This window comes from Aotus nancymaae, unplaced genomic scaffold (assembly GCF_030222135.1).
Source record: "Aotus nancymaae isolate 86718 unplaced genomic scaffold, 86718_ANA_hifiasm-v0.15.2.pri h1tg000030l, whole genome shotgun sequence".
Lineage (NCBI taxonomy): Eukaryota > Metazoa > Chordata > Mammalia > Primates > Aotidae > Aotus > Aotus nancymaae.
In genome coordinates this window covers 6,235,460-6,251,053 of record NW_026988443.1, presented here as the reverse complement: position 1 = coordinate 6,251,053, position 15,594 = coordinate 6,235,460, and the positions used below count along the sequence as shown (strand labels likewise).

The 15,594-nt window shown below is 43.0% G+C and overlaps 1 protein-coding gene across 6 annotated transcripts in view; it reads right to left on the bottom strand.

The window, feature by feature from the left end:
• Positions 1-8,274: 8,274 nt before the first annotated feature.
• The window catches only part of CYLD (CYLD lysine 63 deubiquitinase), a 56,152-nt gene continuing 48,832 nt past the window's right edge, over positions 8,275-15,594 (bottom strand). For all 6 annotated transcript variants that reach the window (XM_064383056.1, XM_064383059.1, XM_064383060.1 and 3 more), the window contains one exon: positions 8,275-13,870. In XM_064383056.1, coding sequence (XP_064239126.1) covers positions 13,686-13,870 — 185 coding nt within the window. In that variant the 3' untranslated portion in view covers positions 8,275-13,685. The remainder of the gene's footprint in view (positions 13,871-15,594) is intronic.

The window sequence follows — 15,594 nt, the reverse complement described above, 5'->3', positions numbered from 1 at the left end:
CGGCCGATGCTAGACCAATTGTCCAGCCTTGGCCATTGACTGATTCATCCGTCATTCGTTTATTCCGCCAGAATCTATTAGGTACTTCATACATATTTGCTCAAAGTTTGTTGTGTTCATAGTGCTTTGCACATGGTAGGTACTCCATAAATATTTGTTGATGAAATAAATGAGTTATCGAATGAATGACTGAATTAGAATTAAGCTGCAGTGGTAAAATGGACTGGGTTGAGGAACATTTTAGTTTTTCTTTTTGTCTGTTTTCCAAAAATGTATGCTGTGTTCACAGAAGTCTGGGTAACCCTAGGTTGAGATTGAGGAAATAAACTAATTTGTCTTCAAGGCTGCACTAAAGCTGGCTTATGTGGCGAGGTATTTACAGAGCACGGAACACAATACAGTCCTCTCTGATTAGCTGTGGGTACAGAAGATGTATTCGTTATTGCGCTGAACTTAGTTTCTCTTATAATTTGTTAAGGGAATTGAATCAGCCCATCTGAGAAGTTACAACATTGTGTCTTATAACTGAGCTCTGACTGACTGAGTGATTACAAGATTGTGTCTTGTAACCTTTGAAAGTTCAGCAATGTGGTCCCGTACAGATGCTCTGAGGGGTTTGGAGAAGGTAGCCTAGATCCCTAGGGCCCAGAGAAGACAGGACGTGAATAGAGCAAGTACATGGATTGGTGAAGAAAAGAAATCAGCTAACTCATGGGTCAAAGAAGAAATCATGATGGAAATCAGAAAATATTCAGAACTAAACAATGAGAATATTATTTATCAAAATCTATTGGATACAGCTAAAGCAGAACGTGGGGAAAATATACAACCTTAAATGCCTAGGTTAGGAAAGAAGAAAGACATTTACTATTGATTTATTTATTTATTTGAGGTGGGGTCTCACTGTATCACCCAGGCTGCTGGAGTGCAGTGACACCATCATGGATCACTGCAGTCTTGAACTTCTGGGCTGAAGCGATCCTCCTGCCTCAGCTTCCCGAGTAGGTGGGACACAGATTAGCACCAACGTACTGGGCTAATTTTTGGGGGGAGTGTAGAGACAGGATCTTGCTATGTTGTCCAGACTGGTCTCGAACTCCTTGGCTCAAGTAATCCTCCTCCCTCAGCCTCCCAAAGTGCTGGGATTACAAGCATGAGCCACTGCATCCATCAAAGGCTATATTTTAACGAGCTAAGAATTCTTTTTTTTTTTTTTTTTTTGAGACGGAGTCTTGCTCTGTCACTAGGCTGGAGTACAGTGGTGCAATCTCGGCTCACTGCAACCTCCACCTGCCGAGTTGAATCAATTATCCTGCCTCAGCCTCCTGAGTAGCTGGGATTACAGGCATGCTACCACAGCCCGACTGATTTTTGTATTTTTAGAAGAGACAGAGTTTCACCATATTGGTCAGGCTAGTCTCAAACTCTGGACCTCAGGTGATCTGCCTGCCTCAGCCTCCCAAAGTGCTGGGATTACAGGCATGAGCCACCATGCCCAGCCACAAATTTTTTATACACAAAATTAGATCTATTATGATACATGCATTTTTATAATCCACTTTTTTCACCTAATATATTGCAAACCTTTGCTCATGTCCTTTAAAAAGTGGCATTCCAGAAGACTCATTAATAGCGGCACATGGTTAATGATTATGGTATAGTCTAGTTGTACCATAATTTATTACGGTCCTGCACATTTAACTTTTTCAAGTTCGGCCCCCATTATAAAAAGTGCTCTCACGCCTGTAACCCCAGCACTTTGGGAGGCCGAGGCGGGTGGATCACGAGGTCAAGAGATCGAGACCATCCTGGTCAACATAGTGAAACCCTGTCTCTACTAAAAATACAAAAAAATTAGCTGGGCACGGTGGCGCGTGCCTGTAATCCCAGCTACTCAGGAGACTGAGGCAGGAGAATTGCCTGAACCCATGAGGCGGAGGTTGCGGTGAGCCAAGGTCGCGCCATTGCACTCCAGCCTGGGTAACAAGAGCGAAACTCCGTCTTAAAAAAAAAAAAAAAAAAAAAAAAGTGCTACTTGGAGTCTGACAGCTAATCTTGGGCACATCTGTGATCATGATTGCCTTAGAAAAATTTCCTAGGAACAGAATTACTGGGGATGAGGTATGCACAACATGAAGACTTTTGAAAAACAAGCACTCATGTGTCAGGCACCTACATAACTCACAATTTGTGCAAAATCGTTTAGGGGTAGCAGGCAGAGAAAGAATCAAAGCAAGAGAAATCAGCATTCTGAGGAGGGGTCTCTGTGCACACCGGACCCAGACACCACAGAAGTGCCATGTGGGAAAAGATCTTGCAAAGCTCTGAGCCTCCCTGAACGTCAGAGCTGGAAGGAACAGCACAGACTCTCTAATACAATCTTCTGTGTTAGGGATGGGGAAACTGAGGCTCAGAGAGGGACCACCCAGGAAGAGGGTGACTCAATACTGGAATCTTTCCAACACAGCTGTGTGCTTTGTTTGAAGTGAGTCCTACTCTGGGAGAAGTCCCTGAGGTGGCAGGTCAAGACTTGGTATAAAAGTGTGAACCATTTTCCCTCACCTCCCAAGCAGAGGTGGATGGGAGGGGGTGAGGAATGCCAAGGAGGCCTCCAGCTGGCCTCACACAGGTAACAGCAGCAGTAGTGACCCATCTGAGCCCCCATGGTGTGCCAGGTGCTGGTCCCAGGACTTTGAGTCTGTTATCACTGAATCCACACACAAAATGAGTGACAGGGCACTGTGACTTTGGTAGTGATGCTCGTTCTCATTTGCACAGAAGGAGTTTATGCAAGTCTTTTTTTTTTTAATACATGTCTTGCAACATATATACATGCAACAGGGTCTTGCGGTGGGGGAGAGACTGGACTCAACCCCTCACTTATGCAAGTCTTAATCCAAGTGCAATCTCTTCTCTGGATTTCCGGGGTAGGGGGGAACATCTACTCCACAGTGGCAGTGGTTCTCACACTTCAGCATGACTCAGATTCTCTCGGAGGGAAAAGGGGAAGTGTGCAAAATGCAGATTCCAGGGCCCTGTCCTGAAAGCTTGATACTGTAGGTTTTGCACAGGGCCTCCGAGACCAAATTATCTTTTTTAGAGACAGGGTCTTGCTCTGTTGCCCAGGCTTAAGTGCAGTGGTGTGATCAAAGCTCACTACAGTCTCGAACTCCTGGGCTCAAGCGATCCTCACGCCTTCACTTCCCAAGTAGCTAGGACTACAGGAGTGCATCATTACACCTATCTAATTTTTATTATAATTATTTTTTGTAGAGACTAGGTCTTGCTGTGTTGCCCCAGGCTGGTCTTACACTCCTGGCCTCAAGCGACCCGCCCGTCTCAACCTCCCAAAGTGCTGAAATGACAGGTGAGAGCCACCACGCCCAGCCAGGGCCTGCGTTCTTAAAGCTCCCTAGATGACTCCGATGCCGGCTAGTCCAAAGACCGCTCTTTGGGAAATACTGAAGACAGTGCGGTTGATTTTCATATTGGGATCCTGACAAAATAAGCTGTACTTAGCACAGTCGACATAAGGCTTACACCGAGAAAGGATCGCCAATAAAGGGAGGTGACATCAGAATCCTATTACGTACCTGCTTTCCCCGCTTAAAGCCACAGTTTTGTAATTCATTCATTCCTTTGCAGATTCCAGGACCTCACAGCCGACCTTACGGCATTCGCCCAGTAGATGGCGATAGCTTATTTTAAACCCCATTTGTAGAAGGTGCCTGAAAGCTCGAGATGGAGCGGCAGATGCAGAGAAAGGGTAAGACAGAGCGCATTATGAGAGGGGACAGCCACGAACAGAAATGGCCAACATTAAGCAGCTGTCCCGAAATGACGCAGAGGAAACTTAAACCCTCTTGGATATCGTGTGTAATCTGGTGCGTAGCCCCGACTGCACGTTGGCTTTCAAAAATCCCTGCTGCCTCCCAAGCCTGGGGTCTGGCTGCCGCTCCGAGTTGAGAGCTAGGACATCGCCATAACCCGTAATGACCACAAGATGGCGCTGCTGCACTCAGGAGGACAAGATGCCTGAGAAAATCTCAATCTCACAAAACCATCTAAAGACTCCAGAATGTGCCTTAAAATAGGATCGTGGAGGGAGACGAGAGGCGGAAAGAGACGCTGATTAGACCTGCAACCTGTGTCTCAAGTTCACTTTTATGATGTTAGTACTAATGCTGCTGCCACTGGTGGCTGCTGTTTACTGAGGAGCTACGGGTGCCAGGCACTGTGATGAGCACTTTTCGTGCATGGTTTCATTCAAAGTTCGTAAAAGCCCTAGGAGGGGAGTTCTACGATGTCTCCACTTCTGAGAGGAAGTATTATGTGAGGAACTGGAGACTGAGACGTCTTGTGCTTGCTCAAAAGGCATGTGGACAGTGATCTAATTCTGATCACACTGACAATAGAGAGTGGGGCTTCTACGAATAAAAGGCTGTACTGTACAGCCTGGACAACATAGTTAGAGCCCCCTCTCTACAAGAACGTAGAAAGTTACCTGGGCGTGGTGGTGTGCATCTGCAGTCCCAACTACTCAGGAGGCTAAGGCGGGAGGTTTGTGCCAGGCACTGATCAAGGTGGTAAGGAAAGACAACTGAAGGGACCAGGGGAAACCCTGCTTCTAGAGCAAGGAGCCCACAGTACGCCCTGCGGCCAGGGAGTCGGTGCTGTGGAGAAAGTGAAGCATGCAGGAGTCTATAACTACCTGTAGTCGGTGCATTGGAGATGATGGCAAAGTAGATTGGAGCTGGCACCCACGGCTCATGAGAGCCCATTGTTACATTTTCAGAAATTTTGCTCATCAGTTCTTGAGTGTATCTATTATTGAAGTTAAATCGCATAAACTTACACTGAAATTATATTTAAAACAAACGTAACAAATACTCAAAACTCATTACTTCCTTTTTATTTTACATTTTACCATTTTCTATGCCAAGGATAAGCAAACTGTTTCTGGAAAGGGCCGTCTAATGACTGTGTCAGCCTTAAGGGTTTGGTCAAAACTATTTGTCTCAGCCATTACAGTGCAAAAGCATTGATAATACAGACTGAGCATCTCTAATCCGAAATGCTCCCTAATCCAAACATCTGAAATCCTCCAAAATCCAAAACATCTTGAGCACCAATGTGACACTCAAAGGAAACGCTCATTGGAGAGTTTTGGATTTCGGATTTCTGGATTGGGGATGCTCACTCAGTACTGCAAATATTCCCAAATCCAAAAACATCGGAAACCTGAAACACTTCTAGTCCCAAACAGTCCAGATAAGGGATATTCAACCCGTACTTAGATAAATGGTCGTGATTGTGTTCCAATCAAATGTGATTCACAAAATAGGTGCTGGGATGGTTTGGTTCATGGGCTGCAGTTTGCCTTCGTGGTTTGTGCACAGGTATTTATGTCTATCGTATCTGTATGGTGGAAATGCTATGTACTTATATTAATTCTACTATATAACTCTTCCCTAGTTCCTTCAAAGGTATCATTTTGGTAGCCTGCAATTGGCCGTGGTGGGAGTATTTATACCACCAAATCAGCAGAGGCTACAAACGGGGTTGCCCCTCAGCCCCCAAGAGCTGGTTGTTAAACATTGGCCAGCACACCCCTGGCTCATGTGGTCTGTAAAGGCCTCTTCAGGAAGATGACCTCTGAACAGATACCTGACACTGCACTTAGTCCTTCCAACCCACATCGGCCCATCCCACCCCCAGTGGGCGACCTACAGGGCGCCATTTAGAAATACATAGGAACAAAACAGTCTAAAGTTTGCAGAGATGGCCAGGCCCAGCAAAACACACATTTGTTTAAAATACAATACATTCCAATGCCATCACCCCACCATGCAGCAACCCGGAGCAGACTTGCCTGTATGGAGCCAATGAGAAGGCCTGAAGCCTGACTGCGTTTATTACAGGCTGCTGCGTCCTGCCTGCCACCAAATGGAACCTGCAAGGCAAGACCTGAGGGGTCACTTCCAAAGTTGGCTAAAGCTGGGGAGGGCTTGAGGAGAGGGACTCAGGAAGTCAACTCTGGCACAGTCAACGCCCTCGCCAGCTCTTCAAACCCTAGCATAACTTCCAACTACTTACTTTGGGAAAGGCCATATTGGATGTTAAAACAGATTTGTGTGTTATTTGTAAGGTGATTTCCTACACGGAATTTAAAGGTTTTCATTAGCTCCTAGCAAAGTGGTACAGTCAAAAGAGTGGGCGCAACTTGCAAATTTCTGTCGAGCTTTTGTGAGGAGGTTCAGTCTGCTGGGTGAATTACACTATTCTTACATGCCCATTTCAGTCTTCACTCACCCAATTACTCTAATTAGACCTCACAAACTACCTGCTCTCCAATAAAATCAGCACTCAAAGCGGTCTACGGACGCTGACAGCCCGCAGAGACCTGACTGCCCACAGTTCAGTGCAAAGAGAGGCTTGAAAGCTTGCCCCAAAACAGCCCTACCCCAAGAACTCACCTGCCTGCTTTCTTCCCTAATCCACCTGATGAGTTTTCTCTTTTCTTTTTATACATTTGAGGCTTATCTCTGAAACATTTCTGAAACAAAGGGAACAGCATCTTCATCGCACCCTTCTAAGGATATCTTTAAGTCCTCTTCACAAATAGTGGAATTTTCATCCTCCTTCTAAATTCTCTCTCCTGCCTCTGGAACACATTCCCCATATATTCCCTAGGTTCTCCTCAAGGGATTGGGCTGGTAGCTTTATAATAAATTTCCTACTTCCCCTGAGGAGCTTGTTCATATCCACAACCCTCTTGTCTTTTTCCAGGGCAAACAGTTCCACCAGGGAATGCCAAGTTGATTCCGTCTCCCTCAGAAACCTCCATTCCTCCTGACAACTGGTCCCCAGTCCTGGCTGCACAACAGATGGATATAAAGAACTTTGCCAAGGACCAACTGCCTGGCCCCATCTTCAGAGATTCCAATAGGTCTGGGGTGTGCACAGGTGTCGGCATCTTTAAAATCTCCCTGTGTGAATTCAACATGCAACCAGGATTGAATCGAGAACCGCTGCTCGAAGGCAGTGCACACACATTCTTCAGGTGATAATGAGGGAGAATATGCCTCAGCAAGTCAAGAAAAGGGGCTTGTGAGAGGGGGTCAGTGGCTTCTCCTTCCTCCAGGCCAGCTCTCTTCTGACAAAGACTCATTTTCACTTAACTGTCCTCTGCAGATGGGCACAAGCATACATGCTGTCACCATCACAGTAACAGACCCAAACAGAGTCACAAAGAGTGGGTACTATGAAAACGTGTGCCTACCCTTCAGTCTGACAAGGAAGATCGGTGATGTCAGAATGACATTGTTTGGATATTAGCATGTATACCCACCCATGGCGTTCTGAAACAAAAATGTTTTCCAATGTATTGTTAATACCAGTATTACCAACTCAGACCAGTCTAGCTTTCCTATCTTGGCACAATAGATGACTTAAACAAACTTAAACTCCAAATAATTTCCAAGGAAGGTTTATCTGTTACCTACAAGAAGACCAAAGTAGTAATTTCAGTCCACGGAACATCATGCAGTCATTCCTCTGATTACAGAAAAGTGAAATATTGAACTGCCTCTGTGGCAGCTGTGGTAGAATGGGACACACTACTGGTCGGGCATAGTGACTTACACCTGTAATCTCAGCACTTTCAGAGGCCCAAGTGAGCAGATCACTTGGGGTCAGAAGTTCCAGACCAGCCTGGTCAACATGGTGAAACCCTCTCTCTACTGAAAACACACAAAAAATTAGCCAGGTATGGTGGCACATGCCTGCAAGTCCACCTACTCGGGAGGCTGAGGCAGGAGAATCGCTAGAACCCAGGACATGGAGGTTGCAGTGAGCCAAGACTGCACCACTGCACTCCAGCCAGGGTGACAGAGTGAGACTCCATCTCAAAAAAAGAAAAAAGAATGGGACACAATACTCCTTAATCAACAGTGTTGGGTTCGTGTTTATAGATGACAGGATGAAGCAGGGGGACAACTTCTGGTTGGAGTGGCTTGGAGGCTGGAGCAGCTGAGCTTTAACAAGCATCAGAGGTTGGAAGTATGAGGCTAGGTCAAGAAGCCACACAGCGTCATACACTGGCACATCTCCCAGAACAGGGTGTGTGAGGTTTTCTAAAGCAATTGTAATGGTGGCACTCAGTTATAGCATTTTCTCAAAGAAATCTTACCACAAACACTCAAAGTGTTGTAGAAACCCAATGCCAGCCTTCCCATAACCCAAAACCCTTCCCCCAAAGAAATCCAAGAAAAGGAACCATAAAAATGTAATTTTTAATGATACAGAAATAGTATATGTACATTTCTTTCCACAGCAGCACTTCATTCATCTCTAAAAAATTTAACAAAATTAAGGCTAAATCAGAGCAAGCTGATATAAGGGGTGTTCTACATGGTGTTCTTCTTAAAGAATGTTGTCATAAATATAGGATGTTCTGCAGACAAAAAATAATAATAAAAAAATGCTGAACAAGATACCAGAAATGGGAAATGCAGTATAAAATGAGCCTCTTTCTATCAATCTACTAAGAATCCCAACTCCCCTGGGAAGTTCAAATGGGATGTGAGTTCTTTTAATTAATGTTTATGATCTGATGCTAAGACTTCCTAAAATTAGAATTCCACAGTACTAGGCCATTTTATTAACTAAAACCAAGGGTAGTTTAGTCTCCAGTATAATCCCACTAGAATTTTTTTAAGGTAAAGTGGACAGTTTTTAAAAGTACTTATTATATCGGAAGCTGTGGTTCTTGAAAGGACAGTTCCCTCCAATAGTGGCCCTTCTCCTTAACCCATGTTATTAAAATAAATGAAGACTTTAAAATACAGTGAAATAAAAACGTCATCACTGCCAAGGCAAAGGGCCAGGAAATGAAACGGGGTTCTTGAGTAACCTGGCTACAGACACTATGATCAGGGAGGAGGAAGATCTTTCTTTCCCACATTTTCACTATCCTTGGCCATACTTGCTGGTTAATGTTTTAGCACTGCATCGAGACCCAAGAGAAAGCCTTCAGCTGCTCCAGGATTTAGAATCAGATGAACAGTCTTTCTCCCCTCCTCCCATCTCTTCTACCCAAAAAGAGGTCTGAAAGGGGTTCAGAGAAGTGCAAGGCAAACTCCCTGAAGGAAGCCTCAGTCGAAAACCCCAGTTTCTGTCAAAAGGGGCAATCCCCTGACGCCAGCAGAATCCTGGCCTTCGTATGGCCCCATGCATATCTGCTTTAAGGAGTTTATATTACTTCTTCCTACACCTCCTCTTTTGCACATGAGTTTTCACTTTAACATCTCTTTCTCCTCCCCAACTCATCACCTGCTTTGGGAAATTCAAATATTATCTTCATTAATGGAGAATTGTGAATGTGTTATTCACATCACCAACCGCTAGAGAAAGGGGCATTATTTTAAATTACAGGCCTTAATTACTTTAAGAAGACCTCTTTCTTTATGACAAGGATTTGTTAACCCAGAGAATAATCTTCCCATATAATTTAAATTTTTTCATTATAAAGTAGCAAATAGTAAGAAATAATGTAATTTCTTTTCTTTAACTTTGCCTAAGAATTTTGTTTTCTTTTTCTTTTTTTTTTTTTTTTTTTGGTTCCTAGAATCTCAATTTCCTCTAAATAAATAAAGGGAAAGAAGATGTCCAGGTAAATAACATCAAATGTCCTCTTACGTCTTACTTGTATTCAATGACTACTAACACCTGTAGGAAACAGCAGGTTGAGGAACATAGACTAAAATGCATTTCTTACATAAATTAACATGTAAACACAGAGAAACAGTAGGATAAACATCCAAGTACCCACATTGACGTAAATAATACAGTAACATTACATGATCACAAAATCACAAAAAGTGAAGGAAACTTTGCGATCTTCCAGTTAGCAGATTTCACACCCAGCTGGTCATGAGATTCCCCTGGGGAACCTCCCCTCCCAGATCTCCTAGGCCTCTTCATCAACAATTGGATTCAGTAGGCATGGCCTAGGACCCAGGAATTTTTATTTTTTTCCTATAAAATTCAATAGTCTAACCCTCTCATTATGTAGAGGAGGAGACTAAAGCCCAAGAGGCCAAGCTGTTTTCTAAGCATACAAAGCAAGTGACAGGAACAGGGCTAGAACGTGGGTCTCTCAGCCCTAGTCTGCTCCTTTTTCTGTCACACCACACCACTTCCCAGAGCTTCCTCTAGACCTGTCACCCATACCCTTCAGGTAAGCAGCCTTTAATAGATACTCTGTCATTAAAACTAGGTAGGGCAGGGACCCGTCTCATGTTCCCTCTGATACAATCCTAGGCACCTAGTAAGTGTCCGAGAAACGCTTCTTGGTTGGTAGTTACTCAGCAAAGGCCTAATACTTTATCCTCCATTCACATCCCGGTCTACAATCATCCAAGCAGATGCGAAATTATCTGGCTGGGTAATTTTCAAGATCCAGCTATAGAGGGTAATGAATCCTGAGTCTATGAAGATGCCATATTCAAACAAGCAAGAATTTGGGAAACAATACAGTTCTGTAAGATTTATGGAATCTTGATCTTCCATAAATTGTCCTCCCCTTGTTCTCAAAATCTGTGAGAAAAAAAAAAATGAATCCTAAGGATAGGAAGAACCTGACCATTTATTTACAGCCATTTTACAAATATAAATTTTTAAAAATCCTAAATTATTCTAAGAAAAAAATCCTTAGCAATGGTAACAACATATTAAGTTGATTTTTCCTGCTGTTTTTCCTAGTTTTCAATGTGTTTTCCTAGTCTTACAAAACATTCTTTCATGGACGGAGTCAAACTCCTTTATAAAGCTGATAGTGAGGGATGGGACACATTTAGCCTCTGTATATATGATAACATTGCTCTCCTTCCCCATTCTCTCTCTCTCTCACACACACACACACACACACACACACACATTTATTTGGAGGTGGGGAACATGACATATTTTCTACTTATAGTTATGAATCATGAGCCATGTTATAAATGAGATGATTTGATTATATTGTCATCTTGATTGTAGATAAGGAAAAAAAGATAACCAAAACCTTTAAGAAGCCAACAGGAAAATATTAAAGAAAACCTAAGGCCAAAAATTAAATAGCCAGCAGGCACACTGGCCCTCACGCCATGCAGCCCAGCCCCAACTATGCCCCTCTTGACAAACCAGGCTGTGCTGAAGTGCAGAACAGGAGGGGCTAACCAGAGGAAGCCAGGACAGACAGGTGAGGGAGAAACCTTCCTGCTGCCCCATGACACTCAGAAGCAGGGAAGGACCCAGCCTCCCCAGGAACCACCAGAGCTGGCCTTGGCATCCCTTGATGAGCATCCCTCCCCAAGTAACATTAAAAGGACATCAAGCTCCACCTGAAGAAGACGTCATCAGAAATCATTTATGGATGAGGCCCTCCCATTTAAGACAGTCCCCACACCTGAGTTTTGAAACCAGGTGTACATCCAAACAGGTCTTCTTCAAGTCCTCTACCATGACAGCCTGGGTAGCAGAGATTCCTCAACTTGCATTTTAATTTCTACTGAAGTCTCCTTTTTTTTTTATTTTAACTGTTAAATCCAGTCTTACCAAGCCAGCCCTCAGTATCCGAAGGGTTTTGGTTCAAGGATCCCTGCAGATACCAACATCTGAAGATGCTCAAGTCCCTGATATGAAATGGAACAGAATTTGCATATAATTGACACACATCCTCCTGTATATTTTAATGAAATCATCTCTACATTACTTATAACTAATAAATGTAAATGCTACGTAAAGAGTTCTTGTATTGTGCAGAGAATAATGACAAGAAAAAAGTCTGTACATGTTCAATACAGGTGCAACCATCCTTTTTAAGTAATATTTTCCATTTGCAGTTGGTTGAATCCATGGATGAGAAACCTGCAGATGCCAAGGGCTGGCCCCATTTAGATTCCCAATCATTCCTCCAGGTAGACAAGTTTTTAAAAATCACATTGACAAGCTCATTCATCCATTTCTTCATTCAACACATATTTATTACAAGGTGACTGGACTTCTGGGTGGTCAGAGCTATAAAAGGCCTTACGCGTCCTGTACCCCACACCCTTCATTTTACCCAAGGGAGATGGAGGCAGGACTAGCCCGGAACCCAGAGTCCCTCAGCCTCACCCCTGATCTAATCATCATCTCACCACCCCAACCAAGCACTTAGCAGTACAAAACCTTGTGCAAAATATATGTACTTTTTCATTTCAAAAATGAAAAAATTACAAGATGAGTTTTTGTACCTTATTGTAGTTTATAAAGCTAGTAAATACTTGCAAAATGGAATGATAAAACCAAAGAATAAAAGTGCCTTTAAAAAAGGAATTGCAGGGTTTGTAAAGATTCTTTCCACTGTTTTTCACATTAAATATTTTATAAAGTCATAGGCCATACACATATGACAACCTTTCTGCCTTTCTGCACAGTTAGAAAGTCGTTCCAGGAAGACAATGATACTGCAAAACAACACTCAGAGAATGCACATCCCACAGCACGGACAGGTATAATCTGCGGTCCTAGTGTACAACATCCACTGTGGTCTACACACTATGGCTATTACTAAACAAAACATCCCACTGCTACTTAATCAGAAGGAGGATGAAGCTGCTGCTAACATTTCGATGACATATCTGATTCATTATCTCAAGTGACGTCACACTGAATGTAATGGGATTACTGGCTGACAGATCGAACCTAAGTTCTGGACAATCTTGTCTAAAATAACAGAAGTTTAAATATCCATCTCTTCAGGGAAATTTTAAAGAGTAATTCTATATGCCAAATTCATTTTCTTATGGACTGTATGTTTGTTTGTGTAGGACTATCTTATTTACTTATCACTCTAATTCTTTTATCAATTTACTATGCCCCATTCCATAAAATATTAATAGTTAAAAGCCTTAAAAAAAACCTGTTAGCTGATAGTAACTACTATGAATGAAGAGCTTCAACTGCTGAATACCCTAATCCTCCAGGAAAATCACTTCAAAAATGGACATTTTGGGACAGAATCACTCATTTATCTCAAAACCAGAACAAATAGAAAACAACACCATTAAGGGAATCTAAGTATTTTTCTGACCACTATTGCAGAAACACAGAAAAACTGAGCAGATTGTAGACATGCAAGGATCAGCAGTATATAGAAAGGATTAACAAATCAAACTCAGTATACCTTTAATAACTGGATTGAGAGTAGATTCTTAATAAAACCAAATTATTTCTTCCTCAAGGCAACCGTTAGCTACAAAGGAAAAATGATTTCATATCCTTGGTCCATAAAGAAGACACATTTATTTACATTCTCAATGGACTAAAAGAGGCTTTAAACTTTCACAATTAAAATTGTATGCTTCCAAAAATATCATATGATCAATGCACTTAACTTAAAGCTTCAGGTATTAATAACTTCATTTAGACTTCTTAAAAAACCAACACAAACATACTTTCTAGAGTGCAAAATGCTTCTTATTAAATACTTCAGGAACACAAAAGCAATTTGTTTTTAAACACAGGCATCCTTTTCTGAAGGATCATCACCACAGAGACATCCATTGCCGGCAATGGACGTGGAACAGACTGCCAGCTCAAATAAGATCCAACGTTAAGACTGCCTTCGGTTTCTTCACCTCTCCTGATGACCCCAGTTATTTGTACAAACTCATTGTTGGACTCTGGTACATGCACATATACGCATCACAAAGCAGTCTTCGTGCACAGCCTTGGATTCTTCTGGAGTCCAAAGAATGCAGGTCTTCCAGAGACATCTTCAAGTACTCTCCTACTTCTGGGCATGGGGTGACTTGAGGAATGTTGAAGCCATTCTGACCACCTACGGCACAAAGAACTCTTTTTAGAGCAGTCAAGTTCTAAACTCTTTTGCCAATGATTTTATAATCCTATCATTTCAAAAAAGCTAATTTCAGGCTCTAAAAGCCTCTATTTTGCTTCGATTTCTGGAAGTGAAAGCTTCCTTTAACTCTTGACATACTCTCATTTCTTGGTTTCTGAAAGAATTCTGGAGCCAACAGTGAATAAAACTGGTAAAAGGACACACATTCTGAGATAAGCCCCAAACTTACCTCCCAAGCTTCTCTCTGTAGTCACTCAGGGAATCATATTATCAATACATAGGTAGGCAACACGGTCCTTCACCTTTCATTTCCTCCCAGACACAGGCCACCAGCACACTTCACCATGAGACTGTCCAACTCGGAACAGATCTGGTAAAATGAACGCTAGTACAGCTCCCTACATTTTAAACACTATCCCTACACAACTCTAACAGTTTGTTAGCCACGTCGTCAGCCCCCGATGAAGGTGATCTGGGGTGTGGTTTCAGAGATTCCAGGCTCCTCTGGGTTAGCTCAGTAGCTTTTCCAAACTTATGCTGTTGCGTTACGCTGTTCAATGCAAACACTAACTGGTTGGGGTCACATCTATAGATGGGGCTGGGATGTATCCCTCAAGCATCAGAGAACTGAGAAAAGGTGGAGAGCTCCTGGTCTAGGGCCTAGGTCTCTGTTCAAGAGGCTGTCACAGGGAATGTCTGAGGCTACTGGTGGGCCGCACCAGAAGACCACGGGGGATGGACCTGAGAGAGTAGCTAAAGGAGAAATAGGGTGTAAGAATGGAGGAACGACAGTCAGACCTCACAACCTTGCCTAGGCCTGGTCTTAACCTGCAAACTCCTTATGAGTCGAAGTAGGGCTGCTTTAACAACCATTTCTTACCTGAAGCCCACGATTGCTCCTGGCATTCATTAAGCATTAGTTACATCATGATTAAGCATTCTAGAAAATGGCCTGGCAAGTGCAGCCTATTCCCCACTTCAGGGAGAAAAGTACGACACACGGAATAGGCTTTCCTTGTCTAAAGAGGATGTTTACTTCTGCTCTCGGCTTTTGGCAATTGGAAGACAACATGGTTTAGTACAAAAAACATAAGCACTGAGATCAGAAAGACTGAGTTAAACACAAACTATATGACCTCAGGCACCTTAACCTCAGCTTTAAAAAGAGAAAACCAGGAGTAATTCTCATCTTGCCAGGATTTAGGTAGAATGACTTAATGGTGCTCAATACACAGCTACCAAGGTACCTACAAAAATGAGAGGGGCCTGAGAGAAGAAAATGAAGCTCGAAGTAAGTTCCCTCAGGCCTGAAATACGAATTTTATGATTCTTTTTTTTAAAAAGAGCACACGCATGTCAAAATAATCACAACAATATGAGGCTGGGCGCAGTGGCTCCTCTTGTAATCGCAGCACTGTGGGAGGCCAAGGAGGGTGAATCACTTGAGGTCAGGAATTTGAGGCCAGCCTGGGCAACATGGCAAAACTCCATCTCTACTAAAAATACAAAAATTAGCCAAGCATGGTGGCATGTTCCTGTAGTCCCAGCTACTCGGGAGGCTGAGGTGGGAGAATTGCTTGAACCTGGGAGGCGGAGGTTGCAGTGAGCAAAGATCATGCCACTGCACTCCAGCCTGGGCGACAGAGCAAGACTCCATCTCAAAAAAGAAAAAAAGACACACACACAACATATCATTCCTTAGT